This window comes from Mesoplodon densirostris, chromosome 5 (assembly GCF_025265405.1).
Source record: "Mesoplodon densirostris isolate mMesDen1 chromosome 5, mMesDen1 primary haplotype, whole genome shotgun sequence".
Classification (NCBI taxonomy): Eukaryota; Metazoa; Chordata; class Mammalia; order Artiodactyla; family Ziphiidae; genus Mesoplodon; species Mesoplodon densirostris.
This window is the reverse complement of record NC_082665.1, coordinates 77,946,571-77,967,575: the sequence shown is the minus strand read 5'-3', so window position 1 is coordinate 77,967,575 and position 21,005 is coordinate 77,946,571. Positions and strand designations below refer to the sequence as shown.

Below are 21,005 nucleotides of genomic sequence, written 5' to 3'. Positions count from 1 at the left end.
GGCTGTCCACCGGCCTGGAGGACGAAGAGGACCTGGGTGCTCCGGCTCCTCACCCTGGACAGTCGGGCCCTGCCACCCCTGCTTTGGGCCTGAAGAGTCCCAAGTGGCCAGGCCACAGCCTCCAGCGACGGCCCCAGGAAGCCTCACTGCGTCCCTGCGAGGAAGCTCTCTTCTCGGGACTGAGCCCTCTAGATCCTAGAGTCACAGAACAGGAAACACAGATTCTGCGGGGCATCAGGAGAGGTAATAGGGAGAGGGGCCACCCCATTTGCACCCCTTGAATCCAGATCCAGCAATCCAGATCGCAGAGCTGGGTTCTAACTGGGCCGTTGGGCCAACCCCAAAGAAATGTTCCATGATTTCCCCAGAGCTACGTAGTCCCTGCCTTCATGTTTCCAAGAAAGGTGCTTTAGCCCTGGATTTTTTTTTCCAACATCTTTATTGGAGTATAGTTGCTTAAAATGGTTTGTTAGTTTCTGCTTTTATAACAAAGTGAATCAGCTATCCACATGCACATATCCCCATATCTTAGTCATGGATTTTAAGGAAATAAGATCTGTGACCTTTAGAACGATTTCTTGTTGTATTCAACAAACATTTATTGCATCCTGTGTGCCAAGCACCCTGGTTGTAGCAGGGACCAGAAGGGTGGCCTTCCCAGCCCTGGAGACGTGTGTAATGGGGTCCTGTGAGGGACGGCAGCCATGTCCCTGGAGCCTGGGGCCCCTTGTTGGCGCTTGAGGGTGGCGTGTGTTGAACATACACGTCTCCACGTCTAGTCCTCTGCTCTCCCTTCGTAACACGGCAGAGACGTCTCGGGTCGCCTGGGGAGGCCCAGCCCCAACCCTGTTGTGAAGCGTTCTGCCTAATGCATTTCCTGAGCACCTTCTGTTTCCTAGCTGCCCGTGTTCTTGCAGACTTAGGTTAGCAGTGAGTTTAGGAATAAGGCGTATCTTTAATTTCCTTCTGATTTTCCACCGAGAACTGTCTTGTATTAGTATTCGATTAAATTCAGGCTGTTCCAGGCGAAGCGAGTTATGCTCTGATAAGAAAGGGCAGAATTAAAAGTTGGGCCGTGGGCCCCTCCCCTGATTGTCTGCTGTTACCGGGGGTCACCATTTCTTTCTGGCGAGCAGTGCCCCTCCCAGCATATATGCGTGTGTGAGCATCACCATGGCTTGTGGAGGAAATGCGTCACTGGAACCTGGACACGGGGCGACGCCCAGTGCTTCAGGTGGCCCTTCGTGTGGGTGGGGTTTATCTTCTTGGTGAGGCGGGGAGGGTTTGGAGTGGGGACTCGGCTCCCGTTTTCTTCTTGGCGGTGGAGTTGTGGGTCCTGCTGTTGACACTGGAAGTCTCTCCGTGACTGAGCACAGGGTGCCTTATTGGCGCGGAGCCCCTTCCCTGGCAGCCCGCGGACTGGGTCTTTTTTGTGTGTGTTTTCCAGATGTTCCAGGTACTGATTGTTTTTTATTTCTGTTAACATGACGTGTTTTACCTTTTTTATCCACGTGTTGCAAGCTACCAAGTGACTTCCATTTGGCTCTTACAGAGCGAAGATTGAATGTTTACAGGTCAGTTCACTGTTGTCCTTGGGTCCCTGCAGTTGGCACTGTGTCCAGTAGAGGCCTGATTTCTCATACAACTGGTGGCTTCGGGAAGTCCTTTAAGAAAAACTTTCCTTAAAGAGTCCCTTTTGCATTTCTTCTTACTTAAATGGTGGCGTCAGGTACAGTGGAAACCTAATGTTACTCTCTTTAAGGCCAGCATCAAATGATGTGTGTTAATTCCACTGCAAAGGCTGTGTGACTAAAAGCTAATGGACATGTACTATTTGGGAAGGAGGAGGCCTAACGGTCTACATTGAGCTCCGTTGATCTTAAGCGCCCACGCTTCCTGGAGTCTCTCGCTTAGGCCTTTTTTTTTTTTAATTCCAAACGCTAATTTATCCCCCTGCCCGAGCATGCGGGCCGTGGGATACACTTTGTTTTCTACGTCTGAGTCTATTTCTGTTTTGTAATAAGTAAGTTTATTTATGTCAAGTTTTTTAGATTCCACATATAAGTGATATATATTCGTCTTTCTCTGATTTCATTTAGTATAATAATCTCTGGGTCCATGTATGTTGCTGCAAATGGCATTTCATTATAGCTGAGTAATGTTTTGATGTATACATTAACCACATCTTCTTTATCCATTGCATCCATCAGTGGACATTTAGGTTGATACATGCCCAGGACTGGGATTGCTGGATCATACAGCAACTCTAGTTTTTAAAGGAACCTCCATACTGTTCTCTTCATTTTATTTTTTTGAGTAGTGTAGTTGACCCTTGAACAACATGGGTTTGAACGGTCCGGGTGCACTTACACAGGGACTTTTTCCAGTAGTACATAGTACGGTACTGCACAGTCTGCTGTATACGGAGGCCAAGTATAAGTTATACACGGGAAATGGATGGGAGTCCAGTTCCTGCATTGTTGAAAGGTCACCTCTAATTTTGAGGGTAAGTTGTTGCGTGAAGTTGAATAGGTAATTGTACGCATTTTAATAAGAATTGTTGTAGCCGTGATTGTACAACCTACTTAGTCGGTGTGATTATCTTGTTTGGAATTTGTGAAGCAGAAGTTTCTCTCTTGAGTGTCAAACTTAGGTGCTATGGTTTTGTTTTCCATATGCTGATAGAGACACTCAAGAGGTATTTAATACACCTTTACTACAGGAAGGGAAATGAGGTTCTCCCCCAATGTAAAGAGAGCTGTACTGTGTATGGGTTGCAAAGATAAGTTTATATATAGAGAAAATTAGGATATAAAGAAAGGATATAAAATATGAAAGGATATAAAGAAAGCAGAAACCCCAGAAATGGCACCATTTGGAAGCCCAGTTACAGCTGTGGATGTGTTTGTGAACTTGGTTGGGGCAGGGTGGGGGTGGGGGTCAAGATGTGCTGGGAACTGTTACCTGCTGGCTTCGCTCAAGGGTGTGGGGCTCTTTCCATGGCAGCGGCTGTGGAGTTCATCATCCTTTAATTACAGTCTTAAAGTATTGCATCATACGGCTGTTTCTCGGTTTTTCTCAAACTGGTCTCCTGGTGATGGACACTGGTTTGTGTCCCTTAGTTTAAAAAAAAAAAGGCATGCTGGGAGCCCCCTTACAAATGACACAGGTTATTTATCATATTCTGACTGGCACTTGACACGATGGAGTTTCACAGTTGTCCCCATTTCCCTGGGCAGCACAGCTAGCTGTTAGGTTTGCAGTTGGGGTTGAAGGCAGGGACACCCTGGTGTGAAGCCTGCCTTCTTCCGTGGTGCTGCCCCTTGAGCCTCCCAGCCCCCTCTCTGCTTATCAGAGGACTTAGCCTACTTGTTAGTGTGTGGGTGTGGTCATGCTGTGGTCAGCGGAGGAGGACACTGGGGGCTGCCTTGGTCAGGACTTGGCATGCTGAGCCGGCACAAGGAGTGGTCCCCCTGAAATGCCCCCAGTGCCCCATGGAGACAGGGCTAGGTCAGGGCTAGCCATTGACTCTTTAGGTTTGTTAGATTGTAATTTAAACAGTATTTGTGTTTTTAGTAGTAAGGTGGCTTTCTTCTGCACTTTGGCGACCCGGGCAGTGGTGGCAGGAGTCGGAGAAGTTGCCTCAAGTTGAGCTCTGCGTGGACCTGTAAAATCCTGTTTTTATTTAATAACTGCTTTATTTAAGCTTGGACCTTCCCCACTTGCCCCCCAAAGGTAGACATTGGCCTCTTCTAATCTCAGAGAAAGAAAGGAAGATTCCGGCTCAAGTATACAGTTGAATTCTTGACGTTTGCGTTTCCAAGGTCTCCAAGCATTCCTTTTGCCCCTTGGCCTGAGGCATGAGGTGCAGCTCCACTCATGAAGCACGTACTTGTGAGAAGCAGCAGGCCTTCGGTTTCTCCTCCAGCCATTTTCTCTTTGGACTCGGGTGGCCGTCCCTCTGAATGCCGCCGTTTCATAACCGGTGCCTCTCAGCCATCCGAGGAGAGGTGGGGAGGGTCTGGGAGCGCAGCCTCCTGGAGCGTCACTGTCCCGGCCCTGCAGGCTCACTGGCCCATCAAGAGCAGCCCTTTGAAGTAGCCAGTCGTGTCAAGTCTGTGCCGTTGGCCACACTCAGACTGACCCCTTTACACCTAAAATCAACAAGGACCCCAGAGGGCTTTTGTTTATGTTGTGTCCATGGATATTTTCCATATTTGGCATTAAAAATGAGACATTTAAATATACTTAAAAAGAATAACGTAAATAACACTTTATGGCAACTATGTTCCAAAAGAAAAACAACTTAATGAGAAAGGTAGTGTTGTCCTAGGGTTTTGCAGGTCTCCTGAACGTCTGGCTTAAGCGACAGTAGCCGGATTCTCTTGTCTCCTTCGTCCTATCTCTGTCATTTGGCTTCTGAGAAACCACCACGTCTGTGCCCTTAGTGTTGTGCAAATAGTTTGACCTTGGGGGGGGCCCTCCTGAAAGGCCCGGGGGCCACACTTTGAGAACCTCTGCTGTAGGTCATGGTTAGAAATGCTCTTGTTGTTGAGAAATGGGAATTTGAAAAGGCAGTTGACTCTGAACTTTAACACCTGGGGAAATGGGTTACTTTTAAGAAGATAGGCAATGTTTTCAGGGGGCCCTCCACCACGTTCTTGCTTTTTGGGAAAAGCGTGGACTATCTGGCTAGTTTGTGGTCCCCAGTGAAGAGGGTTCAGTGCACACGTCCCCCTCAGAGTGGACCGGCGGGAACCAGAGCCCCAGAGTACAGCCGGGGTGCGCTGTGGGTGAGGAGGCCCCAGGGGTCTTTGGGCCTGAGGGAACGGTGGCATTTTGCCTTTATCGTAGGCTGTCCTCACCCACAGCCTCTCAACGGATCCTTACCAACAGCTCTTGCCGCAGCGAGACACGGTGCACCAGGCCTGCACTGGGTACTACGGGTGACACGGGGATCTGGAGCAGTGCCCCCGTGGGTGCTGGAAGGGAGTAGCCAGCCCGGGTGCACTCGGGGCCCAGACAGACCACTGCGGATATGAAAGCGATAGGGTGGGTGGTTAGGGGGGCGGAGCTGGAGGATCAGGGTCCCTAGGAAGCAACCCCTGAGGTGCCCAGCAGGGCTGACTGTCCTGGGGAGCGACTTACTGTGCCCAGGTCCCGTCTGTGACCCTCCCTCCCCCCCACCTCACAGTCACACCCTCTGTCTTGGTTGGGGATGGATGGGGGAGGCTCCCGTTTGGGGGCCCATCCCAGTGTTGTCCTGGGCATTTAGCCAGACCTGCCCCATCTTGCAGACTCGGTGAGGACAGGAGCCTGTGCAGTTCAGAGGGTCCCTAAGACCCTGGCGGGGGCCTTGTCTTACAAGCACCAACCCCCAGGGTGTAGGATTCAGAGAGTCCCTTGCCAGTGTTTGAAGCCATGTCTTCTTGCTCCTTGAGAGACAAGAGGGAGCTGCCTCAGTGCACTCGGGCTGCCGTGGCAAGGACCACAGGCTAGGAGCTTTGACACAGTGGACTTGATTTCTTGCAGCTCTGAAGGCGGGAGGCCCGAGGTCAAGATGCCGGGGCAGTTGGGTCCCGGTGGCAGGGCCAGGTGGGCTCTGGGGCCTCTTTTCCAGGGCAGATATCCCATTCAGGAGGGCTCCGGGGACACAAACGTGCAGACCCCAGCAGGAGTCCATCCAAGGTAGCAAGCGGTTCCGTAGAGGACAGGGAAAGCCTCGTTGCCTCCACCTTACCCTGGACGCATTCAGGTGGCTCTGCTGGTTGTTCCTGAAGCGCTTTTGGAGAGCTGCCCACCGGGGTCACAAGCCTGTGTTTTCACTAGGAAGTGGATAGAGAGAAACCAGAGTGCCCGCTGCCCGCCCGCCAAGGGGGAGCTGGGGTCCCGGCCTCACCAGAGCTTTGCCGAGGCACCAGTCGTGGCGAGCTTTTCAGCAACAAGTTTGACTTTTTGTCTGCACAGACCTGTGAGGCAAAAACACCTAAGAAATTTTGAACAGCAGGTGGTTCCTAGATTTCTCTCTGTAGTTACCGCTTGAGAAGCTTATCGTGCTGTGGGTCCTTTTGCTTCAGTGGAATTTGAATGACAGTGTTATTTGGCAAGCAGCAGACTTTGGATTGGCCACGTAAAGGACTGCAGTGCCACTAGGGCAGTCGAGTCAGGATGAGCGTGGGGTCGCTGAGAGGGACCGCTGCCAGGGCGGCAGGATGTCGCATGTCCTCTCAAATTCCTGGGCGTCGTGGCCTCGTTAGTGACTGTCCCATTAATAAAAACGGAATTGTGCAAGAGGCTTGTGGAATTGTGAAAGCTTGCTGTTTTCAGTACTTCATAGAACTTTCAGCACCTTCTCAATCCCTCCTCATCCCCAGCAAAGGATTCGTCATGAGACAGAAGACTCTTAACGTGAAATATCAGTAACTGTGAACTTTGGCCCAGCCTGTTAGAACCATAAGTTGAGTTAGCAGAGTCCGAAATCATGAGGTTACGTTGTAGCATTGGATATAATTTGTGACCGAAATAATGAGGTTCTGTTGTAGCACTGGATATAATTTGCGACCCGCAGGTTAGAATTGTTTCAAAATTAAAATTGTTAGCTTTGAATGTTGTTTCGGGGTGTGAGATTCGGAGGACCACCTTGTTTTGCCGCTAGGTGGGCAGGGCAGGTGCACGCTTGTGTGTTATGTTTTTGAGAAGCCGCAACTGTTTTCTCGTGTTTGTTGTGCTGTGAAAATAGGAGCTTCATTGTGGTTCTATATTACATTTTAAAGTATCTCAGAGAATTGAGTCTCCAGTCCATAGAACTAAGCATCTTCAGATGGGTAAGATGCGGTTACTTACCTGTGGCGAGCTTTGTAGTAGTGGAGCCTTCAGATTTACGTGCTTGTAGAGTCGGGCAGCACCCACGTTGTTTGTTTGGGGAGCGTATTTTGGGTTTTGCTCGAAAGAAAATCACTTCTGGCAGCTTAACGTTTTCCAAGGGTTGTATAGTCTGAAGGGAAAACAAAGTGGGGCTTTAGAACAGTTTTGTGGAAGCAAATGTTTCCTCTCCTCTGACACTGGAGTGCGGATTCGTGTGAGTGCTTGGCGTGTATCCAGAATGTTCTTGAGCTACCGGAAATGGTGTGTTTTGAAACCCTTTGGAGGCTAAGAGCTCAGAAGCCCTGTCCAGGGTCACAGTCGGCCTCGTGAGCCAGCCCTGCCGGGTCGGCGTTCGCACTGCTGGCGCAGAGGTTCCTGGTAGTGCCCCTGAGGGGCCAGAGGCGCCCGCAGCCAGGGGCCGCAGAGCAGTGCCGATGGACTGCATTTTTCAGGTGGTGTGTGTCAGGCGTTCTCTCGAAGATGCACAGTGTGAGACTCGAGGAAATCAACTGACTATATTTGTTACTGATGACAAAATTCCGGTGTTAAAGGAAAATTAGCATTTGGAAAAGCTTTTATCTGCCACCCTGAGCTTGATGGCTTCCCAGTAACGAAAGACATTTCAGGAGATGGGCGCTCACATTAAGAGATGCGTCTCATGTCGTCTAATGAAATGTGCCAGCGTGTGGACTCTGCATGTGTCCAACTGGCCACCGTGCACATAGGCAAAAGATGTTTTCAGAGTGCGTTACGACGCAGGAAGGTGCGGAGCATTCATGGCTGTGGTTGCAGATTCGTGTCACAAGTGGTTTTCATGGAACTGCGGCCTGTCGAGGTTTGATGTGGTATCAGGGAGCATCCACAATTCTGAAAGCCTTTCTCAGGTTTAATTTTGGAAATACATATCCCACATGAGCAACCGCTCTTTGGGGTCCTCAGGTTTTAAGGGTATAAAGGGACCTTGACAGCAAAACGTTGGAGAGCTGCCTGGGAGGTGGTGGGCTGCTTCCTGCCCTTGGGTGGCCTGGGGGAACCTAAGGTTTCGTGTTGGTATTCCTAGGTCTGCTTAGGAAGTGGAGCCGTTTTCAGCTGAGAGGACATTTGCACTTAGAAATGTAACGATACAAAACTATCTCAGTGCATCATGTTCGCCTCCAGGTTTTCTTTTTCCCAGTTTCAGGGATGACCGCCCACCGTTCTTTTCCTCTGGGGAAAAGTTGTTAGTAGTACGGTGTGACCACTGTTTGGTGACCTGCTGTTGTGTGTGGACCCACATTTTAAGTTGTGTTAGGAACAGAACACAATTCTTCTCTTTTAACTTTTGCCTTGATCATAGGGGTGTGTTTTTGTTTCGTGACCTGAAATTTTCCCTTAGAATTTCTGGGAAGAAATTATGAAAGCGATCTTGCAAATGTAAAATCAGAAAAAAGAACCAAAACGAACCAGATGATGTAAAATGATATGATCTCTTCTGAAGAAAGTCTTCATTCCACTTAACAGAAATAGCTGGATTTTCCTTTTCTGATGATTCAGAAGTCAAATCCAGAGGCATGGGTTTTTTCTTGGGTGGGTGGTTCAGATTAACACAAACCTTAAAACCTTTTTAATTCCTGAGACCATCGTAATTTCTTTGCTTTTATAAATGTTCATTCACTGTTTTGAACAGTTTCTCCTGAGAAGTTTCTCATTTTGAGATGGGTTGACCATATGTGAGAGAGGTGGTGGCCATGGGGGGCCGGGGGTGACCAGAGTGAGATGGTCGCTATCTCTTTAAAAGGAGGTGGGATGGAATGTTTGCTCTGAGGTCACCCAAGGAGACCACAGTTACAGGGGAGGCAGTTGGTGTGAGGTGAGGAAGAGGTGAGTTGCGGGCAGGGAGTCCTGGGTCTAGAAAGCAAAATGTGTTAAAATGTTAACACTGCGGACTTACCTAGAAACAGAGACACGTTTGTGGAGCAAACTAGGTATCGTGATTGAATGAGGGCACAGGAGGAGAAACGTTCTTTAAATATGTAAATACACATAGATGAGCTGTACCCCGGTGATGTTCAATCATCATCCCATTAGTCCTCTGAAATCTTCCTTAGATTTTTAACTAAAAGGATGACATAGGTATAGTGTTCTAGGGCTTCCCTGGTGGCACAGTGGTTAAGAATCCGCCTGCCGAGGCAGGGGACACGAGTTTGATAGGTTTGTAGTTGGGACTGAAGGCAGGGACACCCTGGTGTGAAGCCTGCCTTCTTCCGTGGTGCTGCCCCTTGAGCCTCCCAGCCCCCTCTCTGCTTATCAGAGGACTTAGCCTACTTGTTAGTGTGTGGGTGTGGTCATGCTGTGGTCAGCGGAGGAGGACACTGGGGGCTGCCTTGGTCAGGACTTGGCATGCTGAGCCGGCACAAGGAGTGGTCCCCCTGAAATGCCCCCAGTGCCCCATGGAGACAGGGCTAGGTCAGGGCTAGCCATTGACTCTTTAGGTTTGTTAGATTGTAATTTAAACAGTATTTGTGTTTTTAGTAGTAAGGTGGCTTTCTTCTGCACTTTGGCGACCCGGGCAGTGGTGGCAGGAGTCGGAGAAGTTGCCTCAAGTTGAGCTCTGCGTGGACCTGTAAAATCCTGTTTTTATTTAATAACTGCTTTATTTAAGCTTGGACCTTCCCCACTTGCCCCCCAAAGGTAGACATTGGCCTCTTCTAATCTCAGAGAAAGAAAGGAAGATTCCAGCTCAAGTATACAGTTGAATTCTTGACGTTTGCGTTTCCAAGGTCTCCAAGCATTCCTTTTGACCCTTGGCCTGAGGCATGAGGTGCAGCTCCACTCATGAAGCACGTACTTGTGAGAAGCAGCAGGCCTTCGGTTTCTCCTCCAGCCATTTTCTCTTTGGACTCGGGTGGCCGTCCCTCTGAATGCCGCCGTTTCATAACCGGTGCCTCTCAGCCATCCGAGGAGAGGTGGGGAGGGTCTGGGAGCGCAGCCTCCTGGAGCGTCACTGTCCCGGCCCTGCAGGCTCACTGGCCCATCAAGAGCAGCCCTTTGAAGTAGCCAGTCGTGTCAGGTCTGTGCCGTTGGCCATACTCAGACTGACCCCTTTACACCTAAAATTAACAAGGACCCCAGAGGGCTTTTGTTTATGTTGTGTCCATGGATATTTTCCATATTTGGCATTAAAAATGAGACATTTAAATATACTTAAAAAGAATAACGTAAATAACACTTTATGGCAACTATGTTCCAAAAGAAAAACAACTTAATGAGAAAGGTAGTGTTGTCCTAGGGTTTTGCAGGTCTCCTGAACGTCTGGCTTAAGCGACAGTAGCCGGATTCTCTTGTCTCCTTCGTCCTATCTCTGTCATTTGGCTTCTGAGAAACCACCACGTCTGTGCCCTTAGTGTTGTGCAAATAGTTTGACCTTGGGGGGGGCCCTCCTGAAAGGCCCGGGGGCCACACTTTGAGAACCTCTGCTGTAGGTCATGGTTAGAAATGCTCTTGTTGTTGAGAAATGGGAATTTGAAAAGGCAGTTGACTCTGAACTTTAACACCTGGGGAAATGGGTTACTTTTAAGAAGACAGGCAATGTTTTCAGGGGGCCCTCCACCACGTTCTTGCTTTTTGGGAAAAGCGTGGACTATCTGGCTAGTTTGTGGTCCCCAGTGAAGAGGGTTCAGTGCACACGTCCCCCTCAGAGTGGACCGGCGGGAACCAGAGCCCCAGAGTACAGCCAGTGTGCGCTGTGGGTGAGGAGGCCCCAGGGGTCTTGGGGCCTGAGGGAACGGTGGCATTTTGCCTTTATCGTAGGCTGTCCTCACCCACAGCCTCACCGGATCCTGACCAACAGCTCTTGCCGCAGCGAGACACGGTGCACCGGGCCTGCACTGGGTGCTACGGGTGACACGGGGATCTGGAGCAGTGTCCCCGTGGGTGCTGGAAGGGAGTAGCCAGCCCGGGTGCACTCGGGGCCCAGACAGACCACTGCGGATATGAAAGCGATAGGGTGGGTGGTTAGGGGGGCGGAGCTGGAGGATCAGGGTCCCTAGGAAGCAACCCCTGAGGTGCCCAGCAGGGCTGACTGTCCTGGGGAGCGAGCGACTTACTGTGCCCAGGTCCCGTCTGTGACCCTCCCCCCCCACCTCACAGTCACACCCTCTGTCTTGGTTGGGGAAGGATGGGGGAGGCTCCCGTTTGGGGGCCCATCCCAGTGTTGTCCTGGGCATTTAGCCAGACCTGCCCCATCTTGCAGACTCGGTGAGGACAGGAGCCTGTGCAGTTCAGAGGGTCCCTAAGACCCTGGCGGGGGCCTTGTCTTACAAGCACCAACCCCCAGGGTGTAGGATTCAGAGAGTCCCTTGCCAGTGTTTGAAGCCATGTCTTCTTGCTCCTTGAGAGACAAGAGGGAGCTGCCTCAGTGCACTCGGGCTGCCGTGGCAAGGACCACAGGCTAGGAGCTTTGACACAGTGGACTTGATTTCTTGCAGCTCTGAAGGCGGGAGGCCCGAGGTCAAGATGCCGGGGCAGTTGGGTCCCGGTGGCAGGGCCAGGTGGGCTCTGGGGCCTCTTTTCCAGGGCAGATATCCCATTCAGGAGGGCTCCGGGGACACAAACGTGCAGACCCCAGCAGGAGTCCATCCAAGGTAGCAAGTGGTTCCGTAGAGGACAGGGAAAGCCTCGTTGCCTCCAACTTAACCCTGGACACATTCAGGTGGCTCTGCTGGTTGTTCCTGAAGCGCTTTTGGAGAGCTGCCCACCGGGGTCACAAGCCTGTGTTTTCACTAGGAAGTGGATAGAGAGAAACCAGAGTGCCCGCTGCCCGCCCGCCAAGGGGGAGCTGGGGTCCCGGCCTCACCAGAGCTTTGCCGAGGCACCAGTCGTGGCGAGCTTTTCAGCAACAAGTTTGACTTTTTGTCTGCACAGACCTGTGAAGCAAAAACACCTAAGAAATTTTGAACAGCAGGTGGTTCCTAGATTTCTCTCTGTAGTTACCGCTTGAGAAGCTTATCGTGCTGTGGGTCCTTTTGCTTCAGTGGAATTTGAATGACAGTGTTATTTGGCAAGCAGCAGACTTTGGATTGGCCACGTAAAGGACTGCAGTGCCACTAGGGCAGTCGAGTCAGGATGAGCGTGGGGTCGCTGAGAGGGACCGCTGCCAGGGCGGCAGGATGTCGCATGTCCTCTCAAATTCCTGGGCGTCGTGGCCTCGTTAGTGACTGTCCCATTAATAAAAACGGAATTGTGCAAGAGGCTTGTGGAATTGTGAAAGCTTGCTGTTTTCAGTACTTCATAGAACTTTCAGCACCTTCTCAATCCCTCCTCATCCCCAGCAAAGGATTCGTCATGAGACAGAAGACTCTTAACGTGAAATATCAGTAACTGTGAACTTTGGCCCAGCCTGTTAGAACCATAAGTTGAGTTAGCAGAGTCCGAAATCATGAGGTTACGTTGTAGCATTGGATATAATTTGTGACCGAAATAATGAGGTTCTGTTGTAGCACTGGATATAATTTGCGACCCGCAGGTTAGAATTGTTTCAAAATTAAAATTGTTAGCTTTGAATGTTGTTTCGGGGTGTGAGATTCGGAGGACCACCTTGTTTTGCCGCTAGGTGGGCAGGGCAGGTGCACGCTTGTGTGTTATGTTTTTGAGAAGCCGCAACTGTTTTCTCGTGTTTGTTGTGCTGTGAAAATAGGAGCTTCATTGTGGTTCTATATTACATTTTAAAGTATCTCAGAGAAATGAGTCTCCAGTCCATAGAACTAAGCATCTTCAGATGGGTAAGATGCGGTTACTTACCTGTGGCGAGCTTTGTAGTAGTGGAGCCTTCAGATTTACGTGCTTGTGGAGTCGGGCAGCACCCACGTTGTTTGTTTGGGGAGCGTATTTTGGGTTTTGCTCGAAAGAAAATCACTTCTGGCAGCTTAACGTTTTCCAAGGGTTGTATAGTCTGAAGGGAAAACAAAGTGGGGCTTTAGAACAGTTTTGTGGAAGCAAATGTTTCCTCTCCTCTGACACTGGAGTGTGGATTCGTGTGAGTGCTTGGCGTGTATCCAGAATGTTCTTGAGCTACCGGAAATGGTGTCTTTTGAAACCCTTTGGAGGCTAAGAGCTCAGAAGCCCTGTCCAGGGTCACAGTCGGCCTCGTGAGCCAGCCCTGCCGGGTCGGCGTTCGCACTGCTGGCACAGAGGTTCCTGGTAGTGCCCCTGAGGGGCCAGAGGCGCCCGCAGCCAGGGGCCGCAGAGCAGTGCCGATGGACTGCATTTTTCAGGTGGTGTGTGTCAGGCGTTCTCTCGAAGATGCACAGTGTGAGACTCGAGGAAATCAACTGACTATATTTGTTACTGATGACAAAATTCCGGTGTTAAAGGAAAATTAGCATTTGGAAAAGCTTTTATCTGCCACCCTGAGCTTGATGGCTTCCCAGTAATGAAAGACATTTCAGGAGATGGGCGCTCACATTAAGAGATACGTCTCATGTCGTCTAATGAAATGTGCCAGCGTGTGGACTCTGCATGTGTCCAACTGGCCACCGTGCACATAGGCAAAAGATGTTTTCAGAGTGCGTTACGACGCAGGAAGGTGCGGAGCATTCATGGCTGTGGTTGCAGATTCGTGTCACAAGTGCTTTTCATGGAACTGCGGCCTGTCGAGGTTTGATGTGGTATCAGGGAGCATCCACAATTCTGAAAGCCTTTCTCAGGTTTAATTTTGGAAATACATATCCCACATGAGCAACCGCTCTTTGGGGTCCTCAGGTTTTAAGGGTATAAAGGGACCTTGACAGCAAAACGTTGGAGAGCTGCCTGGGAGGTGGTGGGCTGCTTCCTGCCCTTGGGTGGCCTGGGGGAACCTAAGGTTTCGTGTTGGTATTCCTAGGTCTGCTTAGGAAGTGGAGCCGTTTTCAGCTGAGAGGACATTTGCACTTAGAAATGTAACGATACAAAACTATCTCAGTGCATCATGTTCGCCTCCAGGTTTTCTTTTTCCCAGTTTCAGGGATGACCGCCCACCGTTCTTTTCCTCTGGGGAAAAGTTGTTAGTAGTACGGTGTGACCACCGTTTGGTGACCTGCTGTTGTGTGTGGACCCACATTTTAAGTTGTGTTAGGAACAGAACACAATTCTTCTCTTTTAACTTTTGCCTTGATCATAGGGGTGTGTTTTTGTTTCGTGACCTGAAATTTTCCCTTAGAATTTCTGGGAAGAAATTATGAAAGCGATCTTGCAAATGTAAAATCAGAAAAAAGAACCAAAATGAACCAGATGATCTAAAATGATATGATCTCTTCTGAATAAAGTACTTCATTCCACTTAACAGAAATAGCTGGATTTTCCTTTTCTGATGATTCAGAAGTCAAATCCAGAGGCATGGGTTTTTTCTTGGGTGGGTGGTTCAGATTAACACAAACCTTAAAACCTTTTTAATTCCTGAGACCATCGTAATTTCTTTGCTTTTATAAATGTTCACTGTTTTGAACAGTTTCTCCTGAGAAGTTTCTCATTTTGAGATGGGTTGGCCGTATGTGAGAGAGGTGGTGGCCATGGGGGGCCGGGGGTGACCAGAGTGAGATGGTCGCTATCTCTTTAAAAGGAGGTGGGACGGAATGTTGGCTCTGAGGTCACCCAAGGAGACCACAGTTACAGGGGAGGCAGTTGGTGTGAGGTGAGGAAGAGGTGAGTTGCGGGCAGGGAGTCCTGGGTCTAGAAAGCAAAATGTGTTAAAATGTTAACACTGAGGACTTACCTAGAAACAGAGACACGTTTGTGGAGCAAACTAGGTATCGTGATTGAATGAGGGCACAGGAGGAGAAACGTTCTTTAAATATGTAAATACACATAGATGAGCTGTACCTTGGTGATGTTCAATCATCATCCCATTAGTCCTCTGAAATCTTCCTTAGATTTTTAACTAAAAGGATGACATAGGTATAGTGTTCTAGGGCTTCCCTGGTGGCACAGTGGTTAAGAATCCGCCTGCCGAGGCAGGGGACACGAGTTTGATCCCTGGTCAGGGACCTTAAGATCCCACATGCGGCAGAGCAACTAAGCCCGTGTGCGACAACTACTGAGCCTGTGCTCTAGAGCCCACGAGCCACAACCAGTGAGCCCGCGTACCACAACTACTGAAGCCATGCGCCTAGAGCCCGTGCTCCACAACAAGAGCAGCCACCGCAATGAGAAGCCCACGCACCACAACGAAGAGTAGCCCCCGCTCACTGCAACTAGAGAAAACCCACGCACAGCAACAGAGACCAACACAGCCAAAACTTAAATAAATAGATTTAAAACAGAAAAGAATTTCTAAATAATGACTTTCATGTGTAATTTTTTTGTTCATCTTTTCATGTTTTGTTCCTTTCTCTCTGTCTCTGGGTTTTTACTGACCTGGGTCCATCTTAAAAGTACGATTGTAATTGGAAAGCAGCTGGTACCAATGATCAGTTTTGAAACCCTCCTTCCCACTGAGGCCTCTGCCCTCTGCCCACCAGCTTCCTCCCCACCAGTGCGCAAGCGGAGGCCTTTCCAGCCCCCTGCTTTCAGAGTGTAGTCAAAGTATCTTCCCTTCTTTAAAAGTCCTTAAGGAAGCAGGGGACTTTGTTTTGTGGCTATTGTTTGTCGACTCGCCCAGTGTCTTTGTGGGTCATGTAATGTACATTCAAATAAGAGATTGTTTGGAAAGCTTCATGCCTTTTTTTTCTTAAACATGATTTTAGTTATAGTTGCTTTAAATCTTTAAACGGTTTTGTTGTCTTCTTTTAGGAGCTTACTCCGTGGTGACTGTCTCGAGATAATCTGCATTGTAATCTGTGAATAGTGACCGGCAGCAGCAGGGTTTCGGGGCTTGGCGCTTCCCTTGGACCCCGCAGTTGCATCGGCCAGGTTTTCATTGTTTCTGGGAAGTCGGAAGAAGCGCCCAAGCTTCCGTGTGGGGCAGGTAACGTGGCAATAGTGTTAAACGCCAGCAACACAATTTTAAGTTTTGATGTCATGTTTTCTATTTCAAAAGCGGCATTATATGTAAAGAAACTGATGTGACATTAGTATTTGTTTGCAGTGGGTTAAGCTTTAGCCCAAGATTTCTTGAAGAGTGTCTAATTGTGTGTTAAGAATCTGATTCAGAGCACTACTTTATTTTTACATGGGTGGTTTCTTTTTCTTTTTTTTTTTTCTTTTTGCGGTATGCGGGCCTCTCACTGTCGTGGCCTCTCCCATTGCGGAGCACAGGCTCCGGATGCGCAGGCCCAGCGGCCATGGCTCACGGGCCCAGCCGCTCCGCGGCACATGGGATCCTCCCAGATCGGGGCACGAACCCGTATCCCCTGCATCGGCAGGCGGACTCTCAACCACTGCGCCACCAGGGAGGCCCCATGGGTGGTTTCTTTAGTGCATTTACGATGATGTTGTTTGTTGGCTCTGGTGAGAACTGTGTTTTGTAGAGGAGAGTCCTTCCTGCAGAAAGACTTGGGTGACCAGGACAGTGGCGTGGTCCTTGGTGGCACAGGTGCTGATGTCACAGCTACTCCTGCAAGCTTCCAAGTGGCCTGGGAGAGTGTGGGCCCAGGCCCAGGGTGGGGGAGTTGCAGACCTGGACATGGAAATGGGAGGTGACCATACTTAGTGGGAACGAAAAAGAGAGTTCAGTTACTTGTGATTTTTAATTTTGTGTGTTTTCTGTTTGAAGGTTTCCATTCTGTACTAGTCCTTCCCCTGGAATGGATCATGGCATAAAACCTGAGTCATTGTTAGCATTTAAATGTAATTGAAGCCCGCGCAGCTTGGGAAAAAAATTCTCAAGGTATATATTATCTTTTTCAGGCTTTTTCATTTTAAACAGGAGTGAAGTTTTCACAAACACGACCATTTAAACAGTCTGTTAGAAAGAGGAGAGAAGAAATAAATACCACAGGTGCTGCGTGGGTCAGAATTTTCTCAGTGTCCTCATCGTCTGCTGCTGCAGACCCTGCGTGCAGAGCTGGATGGGCCCATCTTGTGTCAACACAGTCGTGGCTCGGGAATCTGGGCAGGGCTCAGCGGGGGCTGGGTGTGGGTGTTCAGGGTCCGAATCCCCCATCTCCACATGATCCCTCCAGCAACGTGGTCAGACGTCTCACACGCAGCTTGGGGCTTCCAAGCACTAGGCCCAGGGCCAGCACGGCGTTCTGTCCACCGAGCTCTGCGGGCAGAGCCAGGTGGGCCCCGCGTCTCTGTGCGGGAGAGCCCGAGGCACCCGCCACCCTGTCCTGTCCTGGCAGCACTGCTGCTCGCTTCCTCTTTCCCCGCTACCTCTTGTACAAATCCTCGTCCTCAGCAGTTGACAGATGCACAGATTTGGTTTGCTAGCTGTGTTTTTCTACTGAACATTAGCTCCGTAACTGTTACACTTTTCTTCAGAGATCACCTTGAATCCTCTCAGTGCACTTTAGGAAGAGCCTTCGGTTTTTGTAGGTGGAGAATTGTTGCGATTCACTGTGTCTGGGTTTCCTCCGTGCGGGTGGTGCCCCTTCTGGTGCACTCTCGTGGCTGGTGGGTGCCGGTCCTGGGCCTGGACCGCGGCCCTGGCTGACGCCTGGCGTGGTTTGGTTGCATTTCCCTGTTAGGTATGGACGAGGAGGATGACCCGAGTGGTGAGGACGCGCCCAAGGCCATCAAGCCCACCCGCAAAGTGTTCAGGAAGACGTGGAGGTTCCGGAGGAGCACCATCGGCAAGCGCGAGGGCGCCGGGGATGCGGAGGTGGATGCCCTGGAGCTGCTGCCCGGGCAGCAGCAGAGCCCGTCGCTGCGTCGCAGCGGAAGGCAGCCGAAGCGTACGGAGCGGGTGGAGGAGTTCCTGACCACGGTCCGGCGCCGGGGCCGGAGGGGCACCTCCATGTCCCTAGAGGCCTCAGCGGAGCCGGCGTCCTGTCCAGTGACAGAAGCGGAGAGCGCCTCCGAGGGGAGCATGGAGAGCACCTCGGACGGGAATAGCGGTCCCAGGCCTGGCTGCACGGGTGCTAAGGAACGAACGGCCTCCTCGGCAAAGGCCAGAGGGCGTGGCGACGAGATTGACACCTCCAATAGCCACAGTGACGGTTTGACTTTGAAAGAACTCCAGAATGGCCTGCGGAGAAAGCGCGAGCAGGAGCCCACCGACAGGCCCCCAAAGGGCATCCAGAACCGTCTGAGGAAGAAGCATCGGGAGGAGGACCCGGTGGAGACCGTGGATGCTGAGGCAGGCGATGCGATGGAGGGTTCGCGGCCCATCCCGCGGGAGCCGGAGGCCGACCTGGGGGCTGCGTCCCAGGTGGCGAAAATGGACAGAGAGAGCCAGCTGGAAGGGAGGGCGGCCCCAGGGGGGCATGCAGAGGAACCCGGAGACGCAGTCCGACACAAGCCCGCATGTGAGGTGTACGACCCCAATGCCCTGTACTGCCTGTGCCGCCAGCCTCACAACAGCAGGTGGGTCGTGGGGGGATGAAGTGGCTGCCCAGGCTTCCGGGGGGAAGTCCGAGGTGTGGAAAGTGCCAGAGAGGGTTTTCCATTCGTCTTAGTTGAGAGAGTCCCAGGGTGGCCTGAATGAGGGACTTGTTCTCTTGGGAAAGACGAGCAAGTCGTTGTCAAAAAACAACAACAAATACGGCATGGGTGGGCACTGCCAAGAGCCACACCCTCCACCGAGGTGGGGGCTGGCGTGGGACATTGGCTGCCTCGGTCCCAGCAGCCACGGACAGGGCGGCCTGGAGCAGAGAGGATCTGCTGTCCCAGAGAGCTCGCTGGGTGACGCTGCTCCAGACCGGCTGCGACTGGGCTGTGGTGTGGACGTTGGGGCAGCTCAGGGAGGGGGCGGGTAAAGGCATGGCTGCCCTCCTGTGGACAAGAACTGTGGTGTCCAGGGCAGAGTGCTCCCCTGAAAGAAAAGGTGAAGCAAATTTGATTGAATGTTAGTAAAATTGAGAGGGGCACGTGGATGCTCTTTATTCTGTTCTGTCCACGTGTCTGTAATATTTTTGTTTTTTTCATAATAGAATGTTGAAATTTGACTTGTGTTTAAAATTGAGTTGGTCTCTCACTTTCCATTCGTAATACTAATAATAATCTCCATTCCTTATTTTATCATTCCAGGTTTATGATTTGCTATGACCGATGTGAAGAATGGTTTCATGGCGACTGTGTGGGCATTTCTGAGGCTCGAGGGAGGCTCTTGGAAAGGAACGGGCAGGATTACATCTGCCCAAACTGCACCATCCTGCAAGTGCAGGACGAGCCCAGCTCCGAGACCACAGGCACGCAGGACTCGAGGTCGAGAGCTGCAGATGCCGACGGCATGGACTGTACAAGTCTAGGAATCGTGGAGCAGAAATCGAATGAAGACCAAGGAATTAAGGTTAGAATTGAGAAAGCTGCAAACGCAAGTTGCAAGAAAAAACTCAAGATATTCCAGCCCGTAAGTACCTGTCTCCCAAGGTCAGCAGTAGAGGTGACTGTGGAGCCCTCAGCTGCCGTTGGCAGAAACATCAAGACAGAAGGTTTTGTCTCCTGAGATAAGTTAGCTTTTCCCAGGAGTGGCATTGGGCGCGGGGCTGGGCTCTGCGAGCTCCCAGGTCCATGCACCTGCTTAAGGCTGGCACGCCTGTCTATTCTTTCTCTATGTTTGTTAATCATATCTATCTCCTATGCTGTTATTACTGACTTAACATTTTCCATAAGTAGACTCACTTTTGTAAGTCTTCCCTTAAGTTTTCTCATGAATGGATCCGGAGTTTGAAGTACATATGTGAACAAACAAAATTATTTTTGAGTCACAGGGGCACGTGTGCACCTATAGTACCCGTCAACGCCTTGAGAGAACCAGTGGTCTTAGTCCCTGCCTCGCAGCAAGATGCCAAGGCCAGCGGTGGTGCCCGCACGGGTCCCCAGGCTGACAAGACAGCTGCGGCTGGCACGCGCTCTGTTATGGTGTTCTCCCACTCACCAGTGCTTGTGCAGCTGTGTTTTCTCCTTTCTCAACTCTGTTCACTCGTGTCTCCTGCCCAAGGGCCGTGATTCTTTGTCATGGATTCCGTGCATCTTGAGAGCTGTCTGAGGCTCTCACGATCGTCCTACTCAGAGCATGTTTTCACCCCAGGCCTTCCTTGAATTGGGGGCCCATGCCGCCCCCACAGCCCGTGCTCTAGCCAGTGTTGGGCATGCAGACGACCTTGCGGTGGCCGTGTCCTAGCTTCCCGCCGTCTCCCCCTTGCACTGAGGTAGCCTCGAGGGCTGGACCGTTTAAATTTTACCTGTCATGGGCGTACGAGGAGGCATCGAGTGGAAGTATGATGAGAACTGGTAAGGAAGAGAATGAATGGGAATGGAAGTCAGTAGGAAACGTCCTGTGATTGCTGATGTGTTTGAGACTACCCAGAAACTTAAGTATTTCTCTGAGTAAAACTTGGATTCTGTGGAGGAAAAACAATTCAGTGCATAATTTGAGATTTAAGATTTTGCTCCAGTACATTGGAGGGGTATGTTCATGTATGTTATTAGTCTCGACCATCAGAACATGCTCTAGTGATCATGGACAGCTGTGTTCAGCCCTTGTAGTGAACCAGGCTCCTACTGCACGGCAGGCAGCCACAGACTTGTTCAGCAGCTTAAACAACACACATTTATTAGCTCCGAAATCCAGGCCTGGCTTAGCTGGGCCCCCTCTGCTCTGGGTCTTACAAGACTGCCCTCCAGGTGTCTGTGGGGCCTGAGGTATCAGAGGCTCGGCTGGGGAAAGATCCACTTCCAAAAGCTCTGACTTGGTTTAGCATGAAACCTATATCCCGGGCGATTTTTGTGGCCTGATGATAGCAAAAAGTGATCTGTTGTTTCTGAGAGCCACGGTTAACTGGGTGTCCTGGGTGTCGTCTCCCAGCCTTGCCCGCCGAGCCTAGGCATGGGCGCCCTCTCAGCAGAGCCAGCAGTGGAATCCTCTCTCTTCTGGAGGCTCAGTTCCTCTTTGAAGGGTTTTCAGTTGACGAAGTTGGACCCTTTGGACTAACTCGGAATCCTCTCACTTGGGATCTTAATTCGTTGGTAAAATCCCTGCCCATTTGCCCGATAAGGGAACCTACTTGTGGTGTGAAACCCCATTGTGTTGAGAAGTGCGCAGCGTGAGCGCCGGGTCCGCTTAGGGTTCCGCCCTTCTTGCGTGG

At 50.7% G+C, this 21,005-nt stretch overlaps 1 protein-coding gene across 1 annotated transcript in view; it reads left to right on the top strand.

Moving 5' to 3' along the window:
- Positions 1 to 21,005, top strand: part of LOC132490649 (death-inducer obliterator 1-like) — a 58,898-nt gene that overhangs the window by 10,164 nt on the left and 27,729 nt on the right. The window contains 4 exon segments of the mRNA XM_060099046.1: positions 15,607 to 15,781; positions 16,529 to 16,642; positions 17,445 to 18,282; positions 18,946 to 19,267. Coding sequence (XP_059955029.1) covers positions 17,447 to 18,282; positions 18,946 to 19,267 — 1,158 coding nt within the window. The 5' untranslated portion in view covers positions 15,607 to 15,781; positions 16,529 to 16,642; positions 17,445 to 17,446.